At 44.4% G+C, this 22,531-nt stretch overlaps 8 protein-coding genes across 8 annotated transcripts; 5 read left to right on the top strand and 3 right to left on the bottom strand.

The window, feature by feature from the left end:
- Nucleotides 1–363: 363 nt before the first annotated feature.
- On the bottom strand, nt 364–8,921 carry shg (DE-cadherin). Its single transcript, XM_030382095.2, has 2 exons — nt 7,163–8,921; nt 364–5,391 (listed from the first exon to the last, which is right to left on the bottom strand). The coding sequence occupies exons 1-2, from the start codon at nt 7,820–7,822 to the stop codon at nt 1,483–1,485; spliced, it is 4,569 nt and encodes a 1,522-aa protein (XP_030237955.1). The 5' UTR covers nt 7,823–8,921; the 3' UTR covers nt 364–1,482.
- A 674-nt stretch (nt 8,922–9,595) lies between these two features.
- On the top strand, nt 9,596–12,194 carry cpa (F-actin-capping protein subunit alpha). The gene is made up of 3 exons (XM_018106585.3): nt 9,596–10,123; nt 10,699–10,868; nt 10,935–12,194. Exons 1-3 carry the CDS (start codon nt 9,883–9,885, stop codon nt 11,382–11,384), a joined length of 861 nt encoding a protein of 286 aa, XP_017962074.1. The 5' UTR covers nt 9,596–9,882; the 3' UTR covers nt 11,385–12,194.
- Nucleotides 12,195–12,330: 136 nt separating this feature from the next.
- On the bottom strand, nt 12,331–13,097 carry LOC108654962 (uncharacterized). Its single transcript, XM_018106586.3, has 2 exons — nt 12,838–13,097; nt 12,331–12,781 (listed from the first exon to the last, which is right to left on the bottom strand). Exons 1-2 carry the CDS (start codon nt 13,007–13,009, stop codon nt 12,390–12,392), a joined length of 564 nt encoding a protein of 187 aa, XP_017962075.1. The 5' UTR covers nt 13,010–13,097; the 3' UTR covers nt 12,331–12,389.
- Nucleotides 13,098–13,132: 35 nt separating this feature from the next.
- mRpL54 (mitochondrial ribosomal protein L54) lies at nt 13,133–14,042 on the top strand. The gene is made up of 3 exons (XM_018106587.3): nt 13,133–13,327; nt 13,401–13,534; nt 13,600–14,042. Exons 1-3 carry the CDS (start codon nt 13,225–13,227, stop codon nt 13,759–13,761), a joined length of 399 nt encoding a protein of 132 aa, XP_017962076.1. The 5' UTR covers nt 13,133–13,224; the 3' UTR covers nt 13,762–14,042.
- Cht8 (Chitinase 8) lies at nt 14,020–15,633 on the top strand. The gene is made up of 2 exons (XM_018106583.3): nt 14,020–14,154; nt 14,216–15,633. Exons 1-2 carry the CDS (start codon nt 14,079–14,081, stop codon nt 15,568–15,570), a joined length of 1,431 nt encoding a protein of 476 aa, XP_017962072.1. The 5' UTR covers nt 14,020–14,078; the 3' UTR covers nt 15,571–15,633.
- Cht12 (Chitinase 12) lies at nt 15,571–17,471 on the bottom strand. The gene is made up of 4 exons (XM_018106584.2): nt 17,177–17,471; nt 16,928–17,107; nt 16,606–16,870; nt 15,571–16,550 (listed from the first exon to the last, which is right to left on the bottom strand). Exons 1-4 carry the CDS (start codon nt 17,250–17,252, stop codon nt 15,644–15,646), a joined length of 1,428 nt encoding a protein of 475 aa, XP_017962073.1. The 5' UTR covers nt 17,253–17,471; the 3' UTR covers nt 15,571–15,643.
- A 1,225-nt stretch (nt 17,472–18,696) lies between these two features.
- Nucleotides 18,697–22,222, top strand: LOC108654964 (sodium/potassium-transporting ATPase subunit alpha). The gene is made up of 7 exons (XM_089261718.1): nt 18,697–18,745; nt 18,798–18,880; nt 18,952–19,644; nt 19,721–21,316; nt 21,370–21,461; nt 21,520–21,981; nt 22,043–22,222. Exons 2-6 carry the CDS (start codon nt 18,800–18,802, stop codon nt 21,734–21,736), a joined length of 2,679 nt encoding a protein of 892 aa, XP_089117844.1. The 5' UTR covers nt 18,697–18,745; nt 18,798–18,799; the 3' UTR covers nt 21,737–21,981; nt 22,043–22,222.
- On the top strand, nt 21,785–22,175 carry LOC108652780 (sodium/potassium-transporting ATPase subunit alpha). The gene is made up of 2 exons (XM_018102975.3): nt 21,785–21,981; nt 22,043–22,175. The coding sequence occupies exons 1-2, from the start codon at nt 21,785–21,787 to the stop codon at nt 22,173–22,175; spliced, it is 330 nt and encodes a 109-aa protein (XP_017958464.2).
- Nucleotides 22,223–22,531: the final 309 nt, after the last annotated feature.

Below are 22,531 nucleotides of genomic sequence, written 5' to 3'. Positions count from 1 at the left end.
TTTTCTAGACAGTTGTTACTTGATTTTCATTTAAATTTAACCCCATTAAGAGAGTCACATATTCTGATCGATTGTGTATTCTATTACATATATAAATATACATATTTACCCACACCTCTTATCTCTCCATAGGTCACACATCAGTTCCATTTCATGCTGTAAATCGTAAATAATGAAAAGAAATCGTGTTTTTTTTTTTTCAAATATATTTTGTGGTTTATTTTACACAATTGTTGTGTGTGTGTGTGTGTGTGTGTTTGAAATTTGTAAATTTATTTATATAAATAAATTTGTCAGTTAATCTTATGTTGTTGGCTTGTAAAAAATTTGCTTAGTTCTTAGGACTCTGTACGAAAAAACGACTTATAAAAAATACATATCGCATATTTATTTATTTTTAAACATTTTTCACATAAAACTTCTAGTTTTCAGGTTGATTTTACTCGATCTCTATATGGAACATAGAAATAACTGCACACACGCAAATACATGTACTCTACATATACATATATGTATTTGGCTTAATCGTAATTAATTGGATTGATTTGTTTCCTACATATATGTATCTCTCTATATATGTATATATGATACGAAATTTACAGTGAAAACTTAAGAGCTTAAATTGAGTTAATTCTATTTCGAGTTTTGCTTCGTTTTTTTTTTTTTTTTTCTTTTTGTTTTTCATAATTTAAATGTAATTTGATTTGTCTTAACTTGAGTTTTGTTTATTCGGAAGTTGAAACGAGACTCCACAACCTGTACATCTGGATCTGGGAGTCTGTCTAAGCATAAAATATACTGTAATGCCTTTTATCGAATCTACATATAGATTTAAATTAGCGTTAAGAACTAGTCTTAAATCTATTGTTGGGAATATGCAAATCAAATGCAATGCGTTTTCATTATTTTTATATATATATATTTTTTTTCTTGATGTAGGAATATTTGTTTTGAAATTTTGATTATTTCATAGATGTTTAATTCATAAATATATATATATTTATCTATATATATCTAAGCTACTGATGTGTATATATATATATGTATGTATGACATATACTCTCTCTCTCTCTATATATATGATATTTGTGTTGACTCCTATATTTTTTCTTCGAAAAATACAGACAACAATGCTGCAATGATATTTTGTTCGCAGTTGCTTCGCTAAATTAAAGTTTAGATTTGTTTTACGTAAGATCAAGATCACTTTCTGCGACAATCGATGGTCGACAGAAATAATAATGTGTTCCTATGCCCTTGCAATGCTCCTCAATATTGTATAAAAAATCTATATATGTATTTGCAATGTCTAGTTCAAGCGCACGGCACGTCGATAGGCCGAGTGGGGTCCGTCCGGCTATGCCGTCGTCCCGGCGCCCTACGCACACTTATCGTAAAAGTCTTTTAATTTCGTACTCGCTATTCTCTTCGTACCGTTCTTCCATTCGTTCTACTCCGGTTCGGCTACCAATTGCACGCCTCTCAGATGCGCCAGCCCTGCTCGTCGTCCACATTTGAGTCGGTGTCGGAGGGCTCCTCGCCGTACATATCGGCTAGCTTGCGGAAGCGTGGCCCAAAGTTGGACAAATAATCGAAATTGAGATCGCCGTCGTCGGTGCACGACGCCAGGCTGGACAGGCTGCCGTCCGAGTTGCCGTCGCCCTCGTAGGCATAGTGCCGCACATCGTCGACGGTGTTGGCGCCCGTGTCGCGGTCACAGTTCTCCTTCTTGCCGCCGAGGAAGTCACCGATGTCGGGTATGTCATTGGGATCCCGCATGCCCGACTGCAGCGCATGCGGATCCTTGTAGAGCTTCTCCTCGTAGAAGGGCTGCGTCCGTAGTACGTTTAGATCGTAGTCGGTGTCTCGCTCGCCGCCGCCCTCGTCCTCATAGTTGATGATCGTCTCACGAATGTCGTCAATGTCCTTCTCGTGCCAGCCGTTCTTCTGCTTCTTCTGCACCACCACGGCCAGCAGGATGATCAGCAGCAGCGCAATGCACGTGATGATCGCTATGATGAAGTTGCGATCGATGCCAAAGCTCACCGCCACAGCCACCGCCCGCTGGCAGCCGCTGTCGATGTTCCGGGACAGAGACGGCATGCCCAGGTTGTAGGTGCGCTCGTTGATCGTCAGATTGCGGACGCAGCCGAAGAAGCCCTGCTGATTGGGCACATGCGTCCAGTTGAGCTGCCGGCCCAGGTGCACCAGGTCCACGGGAGTGCCGCCCAGCTGCAGGGGCGAGTTGACGTTGAGGAACTCGTTGGGGCCCTGCGGAGCGCCCAGGCTCATGCAGGTGGACAGACGGCAGTTGTCGACGGTCATCTCAATGCTGGCCCTCTGCAGTATGATGTCCAGCTGGTAGGAGCGGCCCGCCTGCAGCTGAATGTGCTGATGCTTGATGCGCACCATGCCCGAGCCGTAGTCCACGCTGAGCACCGGGTAGCCCTTGTCCAGCTCGAGCGATAGAAAGTCCGAGATCGGCAGCAGCGGATTGTAGCTGAGCGGACCCAGGTACATGATAAGTCCTTGCTCGTGCTGTGGCGCAATCTCCAGGCTGATGCGCGTATTGTCGCAAGCGGATACGGGCTCGTAGAAGGCATAGCCGTTGCCGTAGAAGCCCACCGAGACCAGTTCGCAGTGGGGGCCCGTGAAGCCGTCGATGCAGTCGCAGGCGTCGTTCTCGCCGTATCTGCGCGTGCCTCCATTGAGGCACGGCTGGGAGGCGGGCATCGCTTCGCAGACGCACTGCGCCTGGACGAACGCATTGACGCCCACAAAGGATGTCGTGTTGGAGTAGATCATGTAGGGCACGGAGCTCTTGTGCAGCTCGTTTGTGCAGGAGCTCTCGCACTTGAGCTTCTCGATCAGGCACTCGTCGATGTTGACCATCAGCATCTTCAGGCCCAGCTCATCTTCCAGGCGCTGTTGGCTCTGGCCCACCATGCCGTTGAGTTTCTCCGGCGCATAGTAGGGCGAGCCGTGGGCGGAATAGCGTACGTCCAGTGTGCGGTTCTCATTCTGCAGCACCGTGAAGACATCCACGTTGGAGACCGAGGTGTTGAATAGCTTGGCCAGCGAGTGCTGCAGCCGATCCTTCAGCGAGAAGACATCGTCCGCCATTACGTCCCGGGGCACACTGATGAATTCCTCTTTGGTGATATTATAGAATCGTATGCTGCCACTCTTGTCCACCGCCTCCTCCGGCAGCTCGTGCACTATGACCGTGACGTCGGCATCAACGGAATGCTTCTGTATCTGTGGCGCGTCCTCGGTCACCACGAACTCCAGCAAGTATTCACCGGCCTCTGTGCCCTGGAGCATGGTTATCATGCCGGTGCTGGGATTGAGACGGAACTGTTCATGCGGTATGCCGCTCTTCCATTCAAAGTACTTGTCCTCCAGATCCCAGTCGTCCTCGTCATCCACAAAGACGCGGCCAATGTCCGTGTCGGGCGCCTCGCCCTTGTAGTTGTACATGAAGATGCGCGACGAGCCCTCCGACATGGCATTGTCGTTCACGTCACCGATGATCAGATGCAGAATGCTCACCGAACTCTGCTTGGGCACGCCCGCGTCGCTGATGCGAATGGGTATAAAGTATTCCTTCTGCTGCTCCCGATCGAACTGCACGTTGGCGAAGAGGTAGTCGTTGTCGATGCTGAACTTGGACTTGATGTCTATGGACGCTTCGCTGTCGATGCCAAAGGTGAAGGGCGGCCCGTTCTGCGGCTCGTCATAGTCGTTGGCCAGCAGCTGGACAACCTGGCCGGGATTACGATTCTCCTGCCAAATGACTGGCATCTGGTTGATCAGGAAGGGCGCATTGTCGTTGATGTCCTCCAAGGTGATGATCACTGGCTTCACCGACTTCAGAGATGTGCCAACGCCATCCTCGTCGCTGGCCGAGATCAGCACCTGCCAGCTCTTGTGTCCGTTGGGCGGATCGCGATCGAGCGGCTGGATGAGGCGCAGGCAGCCGTTATTGTCGATGGTCAGCAGCTTTCTGTGGTCCTCCTTGACAATGGAATAGGTGATGTGCTGGTCAGCGTTGCGATCCTTGATATCCGGATCGTAGGCCTCGATATTGAGAATGCAATCGTTGGACAAAACTGGACCCTCCAGTATGGTCTTGCTGTACTCCTCCTTGAAGACCGGCGGATTGTCGTTGACATCCTCTATTTTGACCACCACCGTTGTGAAGTCATCGTAGACGCCATCGAAGGCTCGCACCTTCAGCTCGTATTCGGTGACCGTTTCGTAGTCCAGGCGCTGATTAACCGTTATCTTGCCAGTCTTCAGGCCAATCTTGAAGGCGTCGCCCACGTTGCCGCTCTCGATGCTGTACACAATCTGTGAGGCATTGTCCTCGTCCTCGGCCTTCACCTCGATCACCTCGTAGTTGGTGTTGGCATCCTCGAGCAGTTTGTCGGCCAGGTACGTCATCTTCTGGAAATGCGGCTTGTGATCGTTCTTGTCGCCAATGGAGATGCGGAACACCTGGTAGCCATGATTGTGGTCCCCATTATCGAACAGGCTCGATGGTGAGTTATCTGTGGCGCTGACCTTCACGTTGTAGAAGTCTCGCTCCTCCCGATCGAACGTGGTCAGCGCCGTGATGTTGCCCGAGTTCGGATCGATGGCGAAGATCTCACGATTGTCGACTAGCTCAAAGGTGATGATATTGTTGGCCGGCGTTCCATCCATGTCGAAGGCGCGCACCTGCATCACTGGCGTGCCCGGCGGCTCGTTCTCCAATATCGTGCCGGACTTGACTTCCGTAAAGAATGGAATGTTGTCGTTGACGTCCTCCACTTTGATCTTGATCTGATGCTCAGCGGCCAGCTCGAACGTGTTGCGCACGCTCATCGTCAGCGTGTACTCGGTGATGGCCTCGTAGTCGAGGCTCTTGCCCAGCTTGATGGTCACCTCGTTGCCAATCTGGTTGAAGACGAACGTATTCTTGCCGTTCGTCTGCTCGGTGCGACCCGTGATCAGCTCGAAAATCACCTCCGGCTTGTCGGGCATGTTGGACACGGCGCGCAGCGTTGCGATTGGCTGCGAAAAGTTCTTCAGATTCTCCTTCAGGTAGATGGGCTCGTCAATGGGATCGACGAACGAGGGTGGCTTTATCGACGACTCCACCACACGAATGCGCACCTCGATGTGCGCCTCCTGCAGCGGATCTGGCACGATGTTAAAGGCGCGCACATTTATCGTATAGGTCTGACCGGGCCGCCTGTCGATCGGCCGACTCAGATAGATGATGCCCGACTCCCTGTCGATGCGAAAGTATTGAAAGTCTCGCTCCCGCAATATCTCATACTCCACGATGCTGTTGTTGCGATCATCAAAGTCGCTGGCACTGATCGACATGACCACTGCGTCGATCTGCAAGTAGACCAAAGAAAGAACAAAAACAATTTCGATTGAAGTTCTATATGGGAAAGATGCTCCAGTTCTAGCTCCAGTTTCAGTTCTCATTCCCTCCCTCCTACAGTGAAAAACTTGCCTGCCACACTGCGATTATGCACATTTTCCTCAAATGAAAAACCTATGCTGACTGCCAAGTGTGAGCACGAAACCCAACTGAAAAGTCTGCTTGGAAATGGAAAAACTGTAACCGGACAAGCCAGAGACTTGCGCCCTTTACTACAGTGCCCACACGCTAATTGTAACCTTGGCGAATTCGCAATTTCTATAAACACCTTGAGAGACGCCTTCTGTAACTTTCGCCATTTTTATACTGAGAAAACAAACTGTTTTTCAAGCTTCACCTCGTCTTCTTCCATTTTCAAAAGCAAAAGTTAACTAACTACAAATTTTTGCTGATTTAGTTTAGAGTTTTTAGATCAATGAACTCGTAAATAATTTATATATTCATTTTAATAGCATGCTATTGAGGTATTACTGTATTTAATTTATTGATCCAATTTGTGCTGGGGCTCTCGCATAATCCCTAAATAATCAATACTTGCACAGGGCAAACGAGAAATATATATAAATAAAATAGTTCAAGGTCTTTTTGTGATATATGGCTTTAGGTCACGGGAACTGTTTAACATAGAACTCATTACATATTTTAAAGAAAGTCTCTATTCCCATTTTTATCTCTCTTTTATCTAAATTATTCACCAAAATCTAATATCAGAAATTAGTTGCTTTATTTAACATTAACATAAACTCAAATTAGATTTCATTTTATCTATATTATATATGGACTATAGTATAATTTTCTATATTATTAGGGTTCTCTCTGTATGCCTACCTTGTTTTCTTAGTAAACTCTAGATTTTATCTAGACTATTAATAGAAGCCATTTCCACTTCCAGACTAACATGACTTAGGTCTTGACTCGTTTGGCAGCTTTTAAGAACTATTTAACGTGGGCTGAGAGGTAAAGCGCTTCAAGGTTTCGGGATTGACTCATCGAGTCGAGAACTGAGAACTGCGAACTGCCAGCTGAGAACAATGAACCCCAACCTGTGCCTATGCCATTTTTTTCTTTTTTTTTTTTTGCTTTAACCTAACCAGCTTTTCCAGTTGAACGCCCACTCCCACGCACACTGAGATCCTGCTGCAACTGGCTAGCTATACTCTTGCAAAGGTAGTAAAATAAAATGATAATATTCTCTTCTAAATATATACTTTTACAAAGGTAGTAAAAAATATTATAATATTCTTTTCTAAATATATTTAATTCAGCTTTTTTATATATGCATAAATATTATTTTATCTATTCTCTATTCTCTCTTTAATTACTGATACTATCATATGACTTTTTATGGCTTATCTCTGTGTGAATTAAATATGTTAATTATTTTATTTGTCTGCATTTGACGTTTTGACTTTTATATTTTTCTGACATCTACAATTTTTTCTTTTATGATTTCTTTCCATTTTCTTGAATGTTGCAGTATAATTTAAGTTGATTAACATATTATATCCTATTTAAAATCCCTTATTATAACGATAATACAGCAGGTTTTTTTTAGTATTTTTAAAATATTTTTTTACTTTACAAATTTCTAGCTTTGACTTAAAGTTATTAATTATTCAGATCAGAGCATTTGGCACAGACGCAGATCAAATGGCGGTAATCCGTGGTCCGCACATTCGACTCCGACTGACGCCGAGTGCTCGGCTTGCAAGGATAACTCACCATGGTGTTCTCGGACATGGACTCGTCGTAGCGTGCCTTGTTGAAGACAGGCGGATTGTCGTTGATATCCTCGATGGTCACATTGAAGGTGCACACATCGTCCAGCGGCGGCAGGCCGTTATCCGTGGCCTGCACCGTGACGAAGACGAATTTCTCGTGAATGGGCTCGTCGCGGTCGAAGATGTGCGCCGTCACAATGACGCCGGAGGTCGGATGGATGACGAACTTGGCTCGATCGAAGGCTGACTGTACCAGGCTGTAGGTTATCTCCTGATTGGGATCCGGGTCTGTTGCCTGCACGGTGAACACGTACGTATTCTCCGGCTGCTCCTCCTTGACGGATGGCGCATAGCCGGCGCAGTTCTTGAACGCGGGCTTTCGATTGTCGCCCAAGTAGTTGTCGTATCTGCTAGAGCTGGAGCTGGAGGAGACGGCTTGCAGTGCTCCGACAAACTGGGCGGGTAAGCAAACGAAGGCGGCAACAACAACAGCCAGTGCTATCATCGCCGGTCTCTGTGACCGAAGGCAGGTGTAGCAACTTGTTGTTGTTGTTGCTGTAGAGCGACATTTTCGCTTGTGTTGCTGATGTGGCTGCTGTTGAGCGGGATTTGTATTGCTGCTGCTGCTGCTGCTGCTCTCGTATTGTGAGTGTAAAGACATTTTATTGCATTTTATTCTGTGCACACGGAAGGCGGAAGGCGTGGGGGGGCGACGCACGTGAGCGGGGATTTCAATCTAATCAAGTTGTCGATATCATCGTAGCAACAAAACAACAAAAATCACTAAATGAATCACCCGGTATTTTTTTTTTTTTTTTGTATTTCCACGATTTCGATATCTTTGTATATACAATATATGTATATATATATATGTGTGTGTGTGTGTGGATCACAGTTTCACGTTACTTTACTTTTCTATTGAATTCGAATTCTTGAAATTCGTTCTCTTGCTCACGCTCTTGCTCTCTTTTGCTCTTGCTCTATCTCTTTCCCGCTCACTCTCACAATCGTTTGTTTGTGTTCGTGTGTTTGGCAGTTTGTTTAGACTGCATTTTCATGGCAACCGACGCACGAAATACTTTGTAAAATCGAACTCAAATCAACTTGCAATTAATTTAATTAATTTTCATTCAACTTTCAGCATTTATGCTCATTGAACTTAAGAATAGCATTCACTCATTTGCTTTGGTATTCACATTGATTGCCAACTTTGCTTTGTTCAGCTCTTCGTTGTTGCGGCTCTACGGTTTATTTCACTCTCGCGAACAAACAGGTAAATCCAGGTAAAAAGCGGTTTCACACACACGCAAGCGCGCATACACACATAGAGGCTGGCTCTTTCACAGTAACGTAAGTGAGTGTGTGTGTGTGCTTAAGAGCGTTGTTTGGTCAGTGCACTTGTATTTGTTACCAACATGTACAAATACACGTGTGTGTTTGAGTGTAAACGTTGGCAAAACCAAGAAAAAAGGCACTTTTGTTACTTTTATGCCGTTTGCACAAGTCACAAGCTCGGTTTATTCGTTGTTTGATTGCTAGCACTGCACTACAAAACAGTCGTTAACATTTTTTAACTCTATTCGTATTGAATTATATGTATATCGGCGTTTTGTTTTGATACAATTTTATTCACAATTGCTTTGTGATCTTGTTTGAAAGCAACCGTTAGATGAGGCGGAGCGGCAACGCGAAACCGAAATATACGAGCGTCCGCACGATTTAACAGCGAGAGACGGAATGAGCAACAAGCCGAAAATGAGCGGCAATTCAGCGAGCGAGCAGCCAACAAAGCCGATATATCGATATTAAATATATGCGATAGTATATTGTGAATGCTGTTAATTGACATAAGGGCTTCTGTAAAGATCCAAAAGTTTGGAGATGATGTTAGTAGCCGTCGACTTCGAAGCATTTTGTATGTTTGCTCCGTTATCTAAATGTTACTTTAACGATTGTATATGTATAATATTTGAATGTTGTGTATTGTTTAAAAATGTAACAATACTTGCTTATGTACTAAGTACTTTATTCTATTACATTATAGATCTACCTAACAAAGGTAGAGCATCCGTTAATATTTTATTCGAGCTTTAATAAATTTTCGAACATACTTGAATCAAGGCATCTTCGAACTCCGAAAATAACCTACTTGCTTTTTGATTAATTGATCCTAAAAGTATGTATTTGTTTTTGTTAAACGTTGATGCACACATACATGGATGTTACAGTATGTTTAGCTCGCCATATATTCTTAGTACATTTATACGTTATTAAAATTATATTTTATATTCCTAAATCTCTTAAAACCAATTCTGTCTAATATAATAAATACATAAGTAAGAAATTTGTTAGCCGGCAAAATAGCGATAGCGCAGTATCGTTAAATTTGCTCTCGAATATCGATATATGAATGCGATGGTGCACTAGTCACTAATTAATATACTAAATAAATACCAAATGAAAAACTCTGTCATCGTCATCGTTCATTGTCTTTTCATTAATTGCTTGAAAAAGTAGAAAAAGGCCGGATTAACTTTTATACGGGTAGAAAAATTAAGTTTCAAACATTATTGGCGGAAACACATGCCAGTAGCAACTGCCTTGCACACCCATATACACGTACTGTGCAATACTGCGATAGTTTAACATCACCAACAGCAACAACAATAACAACCTAAAAACCAAACACTGCCCCGAATTCGTGAATCACCAAACGAAAGAATGGAACAAACACAGATTACAGATGCGGAAAAGGTTCGCATTGTCTCCGAGTTCATACTGCATGCGCCGCCCGGTGAATTCAATGAGGTATTCAACGATGTCCGCGAGCTACTGAAGAACGATTCCTTGCTGAAGGATGGCGCCAGCCACGCCTTCTCCCAATACAACAAGGACCAACTAACGCCCGTGCGGGTCGAGGGCAGTGAACACAATGCGATCATCTCCGAGTATAATGATTTGGGTGCGTATATCAACTCCAATTTATGCAATTCTGCCTGCAAGTGATGGAATGGGGTAGTGGTTGGGCATCGGAGTAGGAGGAGGAGTGGGCGTCAGCTGCCGAGAGTTTGTTTGCTTATGTTTTTGTGGCGTTTACCATATATGGGCATACGTTGCAGAGTCAGCCAAAACACACACACACACTTATATATACACACGCGCGCTCACAGTATTTAAAACTCGTTACAGTGGAAGCAATCGTTGAATTAAATGTTAATAATTCATTAAAGTAATAGTATATTTTTATTAAAATTCATTAACTGCAAGCTAAAATAAAGTTCTAATTAGAATTCGCCTTGTGAATTTCAGATATCATCATTATATTATCAAAAGTTAGTCATAGATAAAATTAATTCCATTTTTGGGTGCCTTTTAAAAATTGAGTTTGAGTTTTTGTAATAATATTATTTATTTATATTTCTAAATTCGTCACTCGACAATTTTTTTTAAAGATTTCTTATCATAGATATTGATAAGATATAACAATTTCCCCCGTCTTTTAGTAAATTTTCTAATCGAAGTTGTTTATATTTATAGGGAATGGTCGCTTCTTTGATCCTCGCACAAAGCAATCGTTTAAGTACGATCACCTACGGAAAGAGGCTTCCGACTACCAGGATCTGAAGGTAGATGCCAATGCAGAATCGTGGCGAGCTGCTCTTGATCTAGCTGCCTTAGCATATACCGCCAACCACTATAGGCACGGCGTAAGTTCAATTAACCAAATACATTGGTAAATATATATATTTATGTACGATTTATTCATGGTACAGGTGTGCTCAGTGTTTGGAAAGTCTCAGGGAAATCAAATAACTCTGACCATTTGCATTGAGGATCATCAGTTCCAGCCGAAGAACTATTGGAATGGCAGATGGCGTTCGCAGTGGCACGTTAGCTTCCAACCTGGGTGCGGCCTGGCGGAACTGAAGGGCGTGCTGAAGGTGCAGGTGCACTACTATGAAGATGGCAATGTTCAACTGGTGTCATCGAAGGATTGCCGCGAGAGCGTTGTTGTCTCCAATGAACAGCAGTTGGCCAACGAGGTCATTCGCCTGATTGAGGAGGCGGAGAACGAGTATCAGCTGGCCATCTCGGAGAACTATCAAACTATGTCGGACACCACATTCAAGGCGATGCGGCGACAGCTGCCCATAACCAAAACCAAGATTGACTGGAGCAAAATCGTATCGTACAGTATTGGTAAAGAGCTAAAGACGCAATAAGAACAGGAGCAGCAAGCGGAAGCCGGTGGCACGCCAATATCCCCGTTGCCCATGGCAGTGCCGGCGCAGTCGCAGATCAAGAGACCCAACAGTCTTCCACTTGCAATGGCCAAGCGAGAGTAGTGAACGGAGCAGAAACGGAGATCGCAGCCAGAACCATATATATACACTATCTATTTACGATCGTTAAATGTTGGCGCTTATGTAATAACTGTCTTTAATTTGCTTATCCTTTACACAACACAACACATGCATCAATACTTAACTACTACATCTACATACATATACGTGCACAGTGCATACATTTCTTATCTGTTATATTACGATGAAAGTGGATATGTATATATATATATATAAACGAAACATACACCAACACACTCACACACAATACGCATACTATGTGCACATATTCGTGTATGTGCAACACAATGTATCAAATCAATTAAACTTGGATGATTGTCCTCAGCTCGAACCTGGATCATAGTCACAATCGCCACCAACAGTCGCCTTTATCGTTTAATTAAGCGCGTGTTTTTAATTCTAATAATAATAATAATGATAATAATAATAGAATGCATGTACTTTCAATAATGTATTATAAATTTATAAGAGCATCGGTCCATTTATGTATGTAACCCTTGTCTCTCTATCTCTCACTGAAGCTGGCATCAGTTAGATCTTAAGCGACAGCACCTTGCAAGCAAACAGTAACAGTATAAACGATTTATATACAATCTTTTTTAAAAAACGAACAATAATTCTATGCATTCAATAAACACACCTACGCAATTGCAAGTTAATTAACAAAAACTATTAATATAAATATACATACATATATTTATATCTATACAAAAGAGCGCTGCATAAACAAACATGAAAAATAAGTTCTTTGTTCAATGAGACTTTGGTTTTATTTTTGAAATTTTTTGTATACTAAAACTGATAATTAAAAGCTTGCATAGTCAAATTTAATAACAATAAATGATATAAATTGAAAATTTTGGTTTATCGCATGCGTCCGCCATCCGCCGTATGGACATAAGCCGATGATTCTTCCGCTTGGTGCAGCGGCTGTGGCTTCGGGTATCCGTGTCTCTCATAATGTGGTACGCCAGGAGGTAATTCGGAGTGCTTTGGCTCCGTTTGGTCTTGTACCGAGTATTCATCTTGTTTTTTAAGCAAAAAACGCTTATTGGGATGCTGGTTGGCCTCCAACTCTAGTCGATCTATGAGCCAGCCGTCTTCCTTATTTATTGCCCAAAAGAAAAGTTTGCCCTTGTCCTTGGGACCACGCACAGAAATCTCGAATTGGGCCCTTTCAGCATTGCACGAATTGGCCGAATTAGATATGTCGAAGCCAGAGTCCTTGATGGGTTCGCCTAGCAATCCGACCGCACCTACAAAACTTGTTTACATTTTAACCGAACAGCTGGGCTGGGTCTATCCACCTTACCTTTGTGTTGGCGTAGTGTTTGCAGTGCCAATTTATAATACTCTGAGGAACGCACACGATCTTCGAGTTTCCAGCGCATGAACATCACCGCTGAGATGGACACCATGGCGCCATATACACATATGTTGCCCAGTGTCCGATTAGACGGAAGCCGCAGTTTAAATGTCGGCATTATTTTATTCAAATTCGCATATGCTCAACTTGTATAATTTTGTTATCGCTCTTTTGCCGGCGCAGGAATGATTCCGATAGATTATTTCATGTGTGACCGTTTGTAGAATTTAGTCTGGTTATACAACTGTATCGCTATTGTTAAAGCGTGCTGTAAATATAGGAATGAATTAAAATTTGAAGTTGAACTCATAGTCAACTATAAATACTACAGATATGAACCACCTGACGCTTACGTTCAATTTGTTGAGGCAGCGCCTCACCTTCTCAGCGACTGCGGCGCGATGCTATGCAGCCAAGCCGGCTGCTGTGGCAGCAGGTGAGTCTGTCATCATTTGTATATTCCTATTTACATTGATTGATAATGTAATATGAATATTGTAACCATATAGTGGGCAAAAAGAAGAAGCTGGGTAAGCTGGGGCCCATCATGGAAAAGAAGATAATACCAGTTGAAACGGATGCAACCAAGTTGGTCAACTACGTGTGCGGCAGCAACTATATGAAGACTGGCGAGGACATCAAGGTAAATATCAATTTGATATAAAAGTGTACTGCTGGTGTAATTAATCAATCGTTGCTCATCTGCAGCTCAAACCTGACTCGGAGTACCCAGACTGGCTGTGGACCTTAAATACCGAACGCATCATACCGCTGGAAGAATTGGATCCCAACACCAAACAGTATTGGCGTCGCCTGCGTAAAATGGCTCTGCGGCGCAACAATCAACTGGCCAAGCTGAAGAAGTTCTAAATGCGTTATTTTCCCTGTGCCTGATGGCTGGTCACACTGCTTAACCGACCTTCAACTGTTTAAACGAATCGTATGTCGCGAATCGTGTGTCTTTGGTCAGCCGAGAATTCTTTCATTATTTACCTTGCTGTTGGAGCAAGAATAAACACTTCGATTGCTTTTATTGCTACGTTCTTGTAGCTTTTATTTAACAACAACTTGCACTTATCGATTACATTGTTTATGTTTATTTTGCACACCAACAAATTGTATAAAATACGAGCGTAAGACAAAAATCTTAATCAATGTTGTAAAAGAATTGAAAAGGCTAACTTGTAATGTGGAACTGTTGGATTTTAGGATTATTGTTTGCATTGCCGCTGATGGCAATTGCAGGAGCAACGGAGCCCACTAGTAAGTATATGTAAATTAAAAACAGGTTAATAATAATAGTTATCCATGAATCCGCACGCAGAGCACGTTGTGTGCTACCAGGGCACTTGGTCTGTCTATCGGCCGAAGGAGGGCAAGTTTGGTGTGGAGGACATAGATCCGTTTCTGTGCACACACTTGGTATACGCCTTTCTGGGCATACAGGAGAGCGGCGAGCTGCGTGTCATAGATCCCTATCTAGACCTGGAGGACAATGGAGGTCTTGGCAACATCAAGAAATTTAATGCGCTCAAGCTAAAGAACCCCACGCTGAAAACGCTGGTCGCTGTTGGCGGCTGGAATGAGGGCTCCAAACGCTTCTCGATTGTGGCCAACGATCCGGAGAAGCGTTCGCGTTTCGTTGAGCAAGTCGTTCAGTTTATCCAACGGCATGGTTTCGATGGACTGGACCTGGACTGGGAATATCCAGGACAGCGGCATAATCTGAACGAGAACAACGATCGCGAAAACTATGTGGCTCTGCTCAAGGAACTGAAGGCGGGTCTGAATCCCTTTGGCTACATACTCAGCGCTGCTGTGGGCTCAGCAGAGTTTTCGGCCAGCATATCGTATGACATACCAGCCATATCTGAGTACTTGGATATAATTAATGTAATGGCCTACGACCTGCACGGTCCGTGGGATGAATCTGTGGGCATCAATGCGCCCTTATATGCGGGCGCAAACGATACGACGCAACGGGCACAGCAGCTGAACGTGGATGCAGTCATCACGTATTGGATAGACTCTGGAGCGCCGCTTGAGAAACTGATACTCGGAGTGCCCTTTTATGGTCGTACCTTCACACTAGCTTCGGCCGAGGATCATTTGCCCGGTGCAGCGCACATAGGACGCGGCATAGCTGGGCCCTACTCACGGGAGCCGGGCGTACTGGGCTACAATGAGCTGTGCGAGCTCTTTCAGCGCGAGCAATGGACGTTGGGCTGGGAGGCAATGCAACAAGTGCCATTCGCCTTCAGGGAGCGCCAATGGGTGGGCTACGAGAACACGAACAGCTTGAGGCTAAAAGCACAATATGCCATGGATCACAAACTGGGCGGCATCATGATTTGGTCTCTCGAGTCGGACGACTTTCATGGCAGCTGTGGCGGCGAAAGTTTTCCCCTGCTGCGCAATATAAACCGGGTGCTCTTCGGGAGGGACAATCCGACTGGACTCGCAGGTGAGAAGCAGCAGCCAGCAGCAGCAGCTCAGAGCGGAGGAGGAGTCGCTGAGTCCAGCTGCCACGACATCGACGGCTATGTGAAGGATCCCAACAACTGTTCCAAGTTCTATTACTGCAGCGGCGGTGCCACTTTCATGTTCAACTGTCCATCGGGTCTGGTGTTCGATACCAACACAAACAGCTGCAACTATGTAGATCTAGTAGAATGCTAATTGCACAGCCGAAAGAATTTATTATTTACTGACTATTTACCATAAACTGGAATGTATACAATGAAGCTGAGAGTTAGTCAACTACCTTCAGGTTGAGGGGCAGGTCGCGGAAGTTGTAGTTATCTTGGCCTGGACGCCAGGTGACAAAGTTGTTGGAGCACTTGACCTGCTCTGCGGGCTTGCACTCGCCCACCTCCTCGTCGAAGAAGTCGCCGTCTAGGCACTCGTAGTCGGTGCGCCGGCCGTCGCGGCACTCATAATACGCCTGGCAGTCCCACACATTGCGGAACAGTCCCTCCCTGGGACAGAGGCCGATGCTCTCGGTGGTGGGCGGGACAGTTGTTAGGACATCGGGATTGCCTATTTTCGATACGATTACTTTCAGCAGAGCGTAGTACTCACCGCATAGGCCAGAGTAGTCGTCGGCATCAATGGACCACGCCAGGGCGCCGCCCAATCGTTGATCATTAACCAGACGCATTTTGGCGCTAATGCTGCTGCCGTCCTCATAGCTAATCCACTGGTTAGCCTTAAAGGCGTACGGCACATGCGCCTGCTTGTCAAACTTCTTTGTCCACCTGGACGCTTGTACGCAGAACTCGGCGTAGGTCATGTACCCGGGTCGTTTGGACAAAAAGTGCTGTATTCCGGGTCCCTTGCTGGGCGCATTGGCATGCGTCTTGCTCTGGTCGCGAAGGGTGTGCGTTTGTCCAAACAGCGGAATGCCAAGGATCAGCTTCTCTGGCATCTTGCTCTGCTCAACCCAGTGCCTGACGCTGCGCTCCACGCTCTGACTGCCGTTGCCACGGAGCGGCGACATGTAGCTCACCTGCTGCGCGTATATGTCCTGCGAGTCGTGGCTGTTGAGTATGATGAAATCGGCGATTTTCGCTATCCTGGGAATATCGTACGCAGCCAGAGTGTGCTTGTCCAGCCGCGCAGAGACGGTGACCAGAAGCAGCAAGTGATGTTCCTCCAGGCTATTTGAGAGGTTTTTAGACTTTATAGGACTCATGGAATTTCCCTTGCACTTACATGACCTTTAGTTCTTTCAGTAATGTGATAAAGTTATAACGATCCACGAAATGACCCCCATGCTGGGTGGGAAACTCCCAATTCAGGAGCACTCCGCTAAAGTGCCGCTCCAAGAGGAATTTCGCTAGAGTAACATAAAACTGATTGCGTTTGCGCAGGCTCGCTGCCATCTTGGAGAATCTTTCGGCATCGCCCTTGCTATCGCCAATGCAGAGAATTGCCTGATAGTTGTTACGTCTCATACTCAAGATATCGGCCAGGAGTCCTGCGGGAGACACTCGATTAAATTGCGACTCCAAGCTGTCTGCAGAGAGATATTTACCTCGCTTCTCAAGCACTGCATCATCTATGACCTTCACGGCGCCCGATCCCTCGGGATCCAAACTGGCCACAGACCCATAGATGAAATGTGTGCACAACCTTCTGTCTATTGTCCAGGAATTGAAGAAGCTCAATCCCTTGCGATCGTAGGAGTCAGTATCCCAGTGGCAAAATATTGAATCTATGAATTGTACTTAAATATTGTATAACTGAACATATGGAATATATTTCTATATACAGCTGCACCCACATTTTGAGCCTCTTGTCTGTGCGCAGATCAGCGAAGTTATGATAGTTAATACACATAGAACTTTCATAGCGCCCATTGCAATTACATTGATTTAATAAAAAATTACTAGAAATTTGATATTATCTTATATACATATAGATACAAGTTGGACGCGTTCTTTCGCGTAATTCGAAGTGTTTTCTTTTTGAATAATATAACGGATAAATAAATTCAATTGAAGTTTCAATAAAGTGTTAAAATGTGACTAGTTTTGGATATGTGCAATAGGTGTTATATGGAAGGTCATATTTATTTCAAAGGTTACTTGAATTTGAATGAATAAACTTGAATTATTATAATTATCGTACATATTATTGAAAGTACTTGAACCTGTGAAACCCCTTGCTAATTTCTGTTGACTGCAAATAGTAAATCTAATTAAAATTTTAAACAAATTCGATCCCAAAAGCTATTGAAATATCTTTGCATAATTGGATATAATTGGAAATGGGAAAAAATAATATAATATAATATATAATATATGTACAGTAATATATAAAAGAATTTAGTCCTCTTTTCTGCTCTTTCAAAATGCATTCAAAATATATTAAATATAATCGGACAACTAACAGCTTGTTCATGCAATGACAATATGCACTCACATATTCAAGTATCCGCTTATATAAGCAAATGTATGTTTATGCATTTTTATGTCATATTCTTTTGGGCAATCAAATTTTAATGTGCCATTAAATGTGGCAATAAAGTGCGACGGAACAGACGGAATTCATATCAAGAAAAAGTCAACTCAGGTATACAACATACTTCAGATTTTTCTTTCAGCTGAGCAACCGGACATGGACACATACAAATACATACACACACACACACATATACATATATGTACATATAATATATATGTATGTTTCCTTCAGTAGCGCATCCGGCACTTTATGTGTGAACAACAATGAAACAAATTTTACGATTATTACTGATTTAAAAAACAAAGTCGATCGATTTTACGCCAATTCGTTAACATAAATACACAAATTTATGTAGCTCAGCCTCAATTGCTGGCAAGAGTGAAGGCCTCATGGTTTCTCTTGCCAGAGACCTATTTGAAGCCCTTGGAGCCAGCGAAAAACATATAAATATCCATAAAAATCATTGATTACAACTGTTTGCTGGCTAAACAAAGGAAATCTCTTTTACTTTGAGAGCAGAAAATATATCTTGGAATGCCGGTCGAAAACAAATAAATCTTGTACGTATATCTGCGTAGACTTAATAGACGTTTTCTTAGTATTATCGTATAATCAAGGAAAAGAAAAGTGAGGGAAACACTGAGTGGGAGAGGGGGAGATACGTAAACGACTGGAAGGCAAGGAAGAAAAAAGTGAGACAGCATAATAGAGAGAGAGAGAGAGAGAGAGAGAGAGAGAGAGAGAGAGAGAGTGAAGGGTAGGTAGATCAAGGAAGATAGCTTAGAAGTTGCTTTCATAGGAGCATTCGACAAACTCATCATACATATTAGAGCAAATTCTAATTACAATCTTAAACGGCAATACGAAAATAGACCTTTTCGCCTAAGTAAGTCGGAAATATAAAATGAGAATAATAAGACTTATATTATAATATCTAGACATGGCTGGGGAAGGGAACTCGACATGGCATACAGACGACTTTGATAGACTATGCATCAAGCTTGAGACCTGTCCGATAAAAGTGAGCATTGGCTACGATAGTCAACAGACAACAGAGTCGAAGGAGGAAGCAAATGTTGTTTATCGTTTCAGGGCCTAACTTCTGCAGTGGCCTCCAAGCGTTTGGCCTTAAATGGCAAAAATAAAATGAGCTTGCCGGAGAGACCCGAATTCAGATGTGTGAGGTTTGCCAAGAACTGTTTTCGTGGCCTGGCTTCAATAGTCTTTATGGCCATCATTTTCAGTTTCATTCTGTATTATATGGAGCAGGAGAACCCAACCGATCGGCAGGCTGAATATGAATACCTAACGGTCACCATTATTTTGTTGATAGTATTTCTAGTGTCTGGCTTGCTTCGCTATATTCAGGAGAACGACGACTACCTGGTTGCCTGGGCATTCATGGACCTGATGCCCATGTACTGTACAGTTGTCCGAGACGGTCGGATGCAGATAATACGCTCCGAAAATGTCGTTGTGGGCGACATACTGATGATCGCGTATGGGGAGCGCATTGCGGCCGATGTTCGAATCTTTTACTCCGAGGATTTGGAGGTGAATAATGTGGCGCTCACTGGGTACTCGACGTCGGTGACCATCAATCCGGATGTTATGCATCAAGACAAATGGATCTCGCGCAATGTGGGCCTGGCCTGCAGCCATGTCACACAGGGCTCCGGCCGGGGCCTGGTCATTGCCTGTGGCGATGACTCCGAGGTTGGGATCATGGCACGTCTGTGCATGGAGCCACGTCCGCTGACCAGACCACGTAAGAACATGAAGCAGGTCGGCGACACAATACTCTCTATATATGTATATTCTAATTGCAAATTTTGATCTTCATTTGCTCAACTTACTTCAGTTGGGCTTCTATAAGTACGTCGTCTGCTTCATCATGTTATGCGCTACCGTTATATGTGTAACATTGACGGGCCTGAGTATTCCCAATCTGCTTGAGTTCTATGTTAGCCTGACGGTATCCTCGTCACCTCTATATTTCCCCAGCCTGGTGTTCATTGGCCTGTGGATCACCAAGAACAATTTGACTGAGATCGGCTGCTACGTTCGCAACATGGAGTCGGTCTCCACTCTGGGCCTGACGACCGTTATTTGCTCTAACCTGCTTGGCTCCATGACGCAGCGCACTTGGCAGATCTCCGAGCTGTTTGTCGATGGCGAACTGCTCAATGTGCAATCGGATTTCGATGAGACGGATCATTTCCGGCATCTGATTCGCGCCTCCGTACTGTGCAATCAGGCCAACTTCGCGCCCGGCCAGAGGGGCCTGCCCACCAACCAGCAGGCGCTCGACGGCACCGAGTACGAGAAGGCGGTGCTCAAGTTCGCCATCCGGTTTGTGGAGAGCCTTCATGTGCTGCGCGTCAAGCATAAGAGGGTCGCTTACAAGTCCGTGGACTTCATTAGCCGTCTGCAGGTTAGCGTCCATGTGACGGTCAACGACGATGATGAGACGGAGTATTATCTATATATACGCGGGCATTGGGCCGAGGTCATGGATCACTGCACCACTTGCTATATGGAGAATGAGGCTGAGCCAGTTGAGCTGAGCGCCGAACTGCAAGATGAGGTGATTAGTCATGGCCTCCAGCTGGAGAAGCTGGGCAGGCACACATATGCCTTTGCCTCCAAACGCCTGCCCGCGGATGACTATATGCTGTCGTTGATCTCGAACAGTTTCAGTTATAGCAACAATAAGGTCTTTTTCAGCTTCATGAACACGTATTCGAATTCCATGTGCTTCTTGGGCCTCATTGCGGCACAAAATCCGCCGTATCCCCATGTCATAGATGCCATCGCTCAGTGTCGCACTGCGGGCATCAAGCTGGTGTTCATGACCCGGACCGACGTGAATTTCGCGAGTGCCATTGCCAGAGCTGTGGGCGTCTTTGAGGAGGACAGCGACATCGCTGACATGGCGGAGACATTCAACATGGCATTGCCCCGGGTCGAGCACCGGTTGGTCACAGCCGTCACGGTCAACATGCAGAACATGAGCACGCAGGTGCATCACCAGCGCTGGAACATCGAGCAATTGCTCCTCTCCCATGTGGACGTCGTCTTCAGCCGCATTGCCGTCTCCCAGCGCTACCTGATCATCGATAGCTGCCTGCAGCTGGGCGCTGTGGTCACGGCGATCGGCAGCTCCGTCCACGATACGTCGGCCATTCGGTGCGCGAACGTGGGCGTCTCTGAGGCCTCCTCGTCCCAGGTGAGCCAGTCCTGTGCCGACATCATTGTGCTGGGGAACAACTTTGTGACGGTGGTGAGGGCCATTGCCCAGAGTCGTCTGCTATTTGAGAACCAGAAAAAGGCCTTGGTCTATGCGATGGCCACGAATATGTCCATGGTAGTGATTCACTTTCTGTTCGTAGTGCTGCAGATGCCATTCCGAATGCCTCTGGTGCCGTCGATATTCATTTCAATCTTTGTGAATCTGGTAAGGCATTGGGCAGCGCAGGGTGAGACTCTCTAGCTTCTTTTTCCTTCCAGATACCCGCTTCCACGCTCTTCTATGAGCCTGCCGAGTTTGATCTTATGAAGGTAATACCGCGGGTCAATGAGGATTTCTTGGTTAACCGACGGTAAAGCAGCAATTCCTTAGCTGAACCCAGCTTAATCTTCCATCTATTCATGTTCTAGCATGCTGTTTGTGTCCTACATAAATGTAGGCCTCCTGGAGGCCAGCGCCGTGGTACTGGCCTACATTGTCTATATGCTGCACAATGGTTTCCTGCCGGGAGCCCTGTTCGGCCTCAGTGTGCGATGGTACGACGATTCCCTCAATGATATGATGGACTCCTATGGCCAAGAATGGGCAAGTAACTGTGCGATTCTCAACAGAGATCTCTCGTCCTAGCGACTTCGTCTGCAGACGCGCGGTGCACGGCTTCAGCTGGAGTATGAGATGACTTCGGTGATCGTCATCACCTTGACTGTGATGCAGCTGGTCAATCTTGTCATTTCCAAAACAGCGCGCGTCAATCTCTTAAGCCATGGCTTTGGCAACCTTCGCCTGAACCTTGCCCTCGTTTATATGATCGGCATCTGTTTTCTGTTCACCTTTACCAGTGCGCCCGAGCAACTGCAGAGTTTACCAGTCGAGTGCGTGCTTTCAATGGAGCATATCGAATATATTCATTGAATGTTAATTTACGTCTTGCAGCTATCTACCCATCTTCCTATATGTCTTTCCGTTGGCCATACTAACCGTTCTTTTAGAAACCATGCGACGTTATATACTGAGAAAATATCCTGGCTCCTGGCTTGAGGAGGTATCATATTACGGATGCCTATAAGAATATATGTGAATATGTGAATATGTGAATATGTGAATATGTAAATATATGAATATATGATTATGTGAATATGTGAATATGTAAATATGTGTGAATATGTGAATATGTGAATATGTGAATATGTGAATATGTAAATATGTGAATATGTGAATATGTGAATATCTGAATATGTGAATATGTGAATATGTATGAACATGTGAATATGTGAATATGTGAATATGTGAATATATGTATGTATATATGAATATATGAATAAATGAATAAATGAATAAATGAATAAATGAATAAATGAATATATGAATATATGAATATATGAATATATGAATATGTGAATATATGAAAATATGAATAAATAA

The sequence above is a fragment of the Drosophila navojoa genome, chromosome 5 (genome assembly GCF_054131105.1).
Source record: "Drosophila navojoa isolate 15081-1374.11 chromosome 5, UAZ_NAV_1.0, whole genome shotgun sequence".
NCBI classification, from domain to species: domain Eukaryota; kingdom Metazoa; phylum Arthropoda; class Insecta; order Diptera; family Drosophilidae; genus Drosophila; species Drosophila navojoa.
Note: the sequence above shows the minus strand (reverse complement) of the source record. Positions and strands in the feature narration are given on the sequence as shown.

Bases quoted from the DNA above. Each gene is read 5' to 3' on its own strand.
- shg (XM_030382095.2), bottom strand. From the start codon at position 7,822: ATGTCTTTACACTCACAATACGAGAGCAGCAGCAGCAGCAGCAGCAAT. The intron at 5,392-7,162 runs GTGAGTTATCCT...GTCTACTTGCAG, and splicing joins CCATGTCCGAGAACACCATG to ATCGACGCAGTGGTCATGTC.
- cpa (XM_018106585.3), top strand. From the start codon at position 9,883: ATGGAACAAACACAGATTACAGATGCGGAAAAGGTTCGCATTGTCTCC. The intron at 10,124-10,698 runs GTGCGTATATCA...TTATATTTATAG, and splicing joins CTCCGAGTATAATGATTTGG to GGAATGGTCGCTTCTTTGAT. The intron at 10,869-10,934 runs GTAAGTTCAATT...TTCATGGTACAG, and splicing joins CCAACCACTATAGGCACGGC to GTGTGCTCAGTGTTTGGAAA.
- LOC108654962 (XM_018106586.3), bottom strand. From the start codon at position 13,009: ATGCCGACATTTAAACTGCGGCTTCCGTCTAATCGGACACTGGGCAAC. The intron at 12,782-12,837 runs GTAAGGTGGATA...CAAGTTTTGTAG, and splicing joins AACACTACGCCAACACAAAG to GTGCGGTCGGATTGCTAGGC.
- mRpL54 (XM_018106587.3), top strand. From the start codon at position 13,225: ATGAACCACCTGACGCTTACGTTCAATTTGTTGAGGCAGCGCCTCACC. The intron at 13,328-13,400 runs GTGAGTCTGTCA...GTAACCATATAG, and splicing joins GCCGGCTGCTGTGGCAGCAG to TGGGCAAAAAGAAGAAGCTG. The intron at 13,535-13,599 runs GTAAATATCAAT...GCTCATCTGCAG, and splicing joins AGACTGGCGAGGACATCAAG to CTCAAACCTGACTCGGAGTA.
- Cht8 (XM_018106583.3), top strand. From the start codon at position 14,079: ATGTGGAACTGTTGGATTTTAGGATTATTGTTTGCATTGCCGCTGATG. The intron at 14,155-14,215 runs GTAAGTATATGT...ATCCGCACGCAG, and splicing joins AGGAGCAACGGAGCCCACTA to AGCACGTTGTGTGCTACCAG.
- Cht12 (XM_018106584.2), bottom strand. From the start codon at position 17,252: ATGGGCGCTATGAAAGTTCTATGTGTATTAACTATCATAACTTCGCTG. The intron at 17,108-17,176 runs GTGGGTGCAGCT...TACAATTCATAG, and splicing joins ACAGACAAGAGGCTCAAAAT to ATTCAATATTTTGCCACTGG. The intron at 16,871-16,927 runs GTAAATATCTCT...TGTCTCCCGCAG, and splicing joins TGCAGTGCTTGAGAAGCGAG to GACTCCTGGCCGATATCTTG.
- LOC108654964 (XM_089261718.1), top strand. From the start codon at position 18,800: ATGGCTGGGGAAGGGAACTCGACATGGCATACAGACGACTTTGATAGA. The intron at 21,317-21,369 runs GTAAGGCATTGG...TTTTCCTTCCAG, and splicing joins TTTCAATCTTTGTGAATCTG to ATACCCGCTTCCACGCTCTT. The intron at 21,462-21,519 runs GTAAAGCAGCAA...TTCATGTTCTAG, and splicing joins GATTTCTTGGTTAACCGACG to CATGCTGTTTGTGTCCTACA.
- LOC108652780 (XM_018102975.3), top strand. From the start codon at position 21,785: ATGACTTCGGTGATCGTCATCACCTTGACTGTGATGCAGCTGGTCAAT. The intron at 21,982-22,042 runs GTGCGTGCTTTC...TACGTCTTGCAG, and splicing joins CTGCAGAGTTTACCAGTCGA to CTATCTACCCATCTTCCTAT.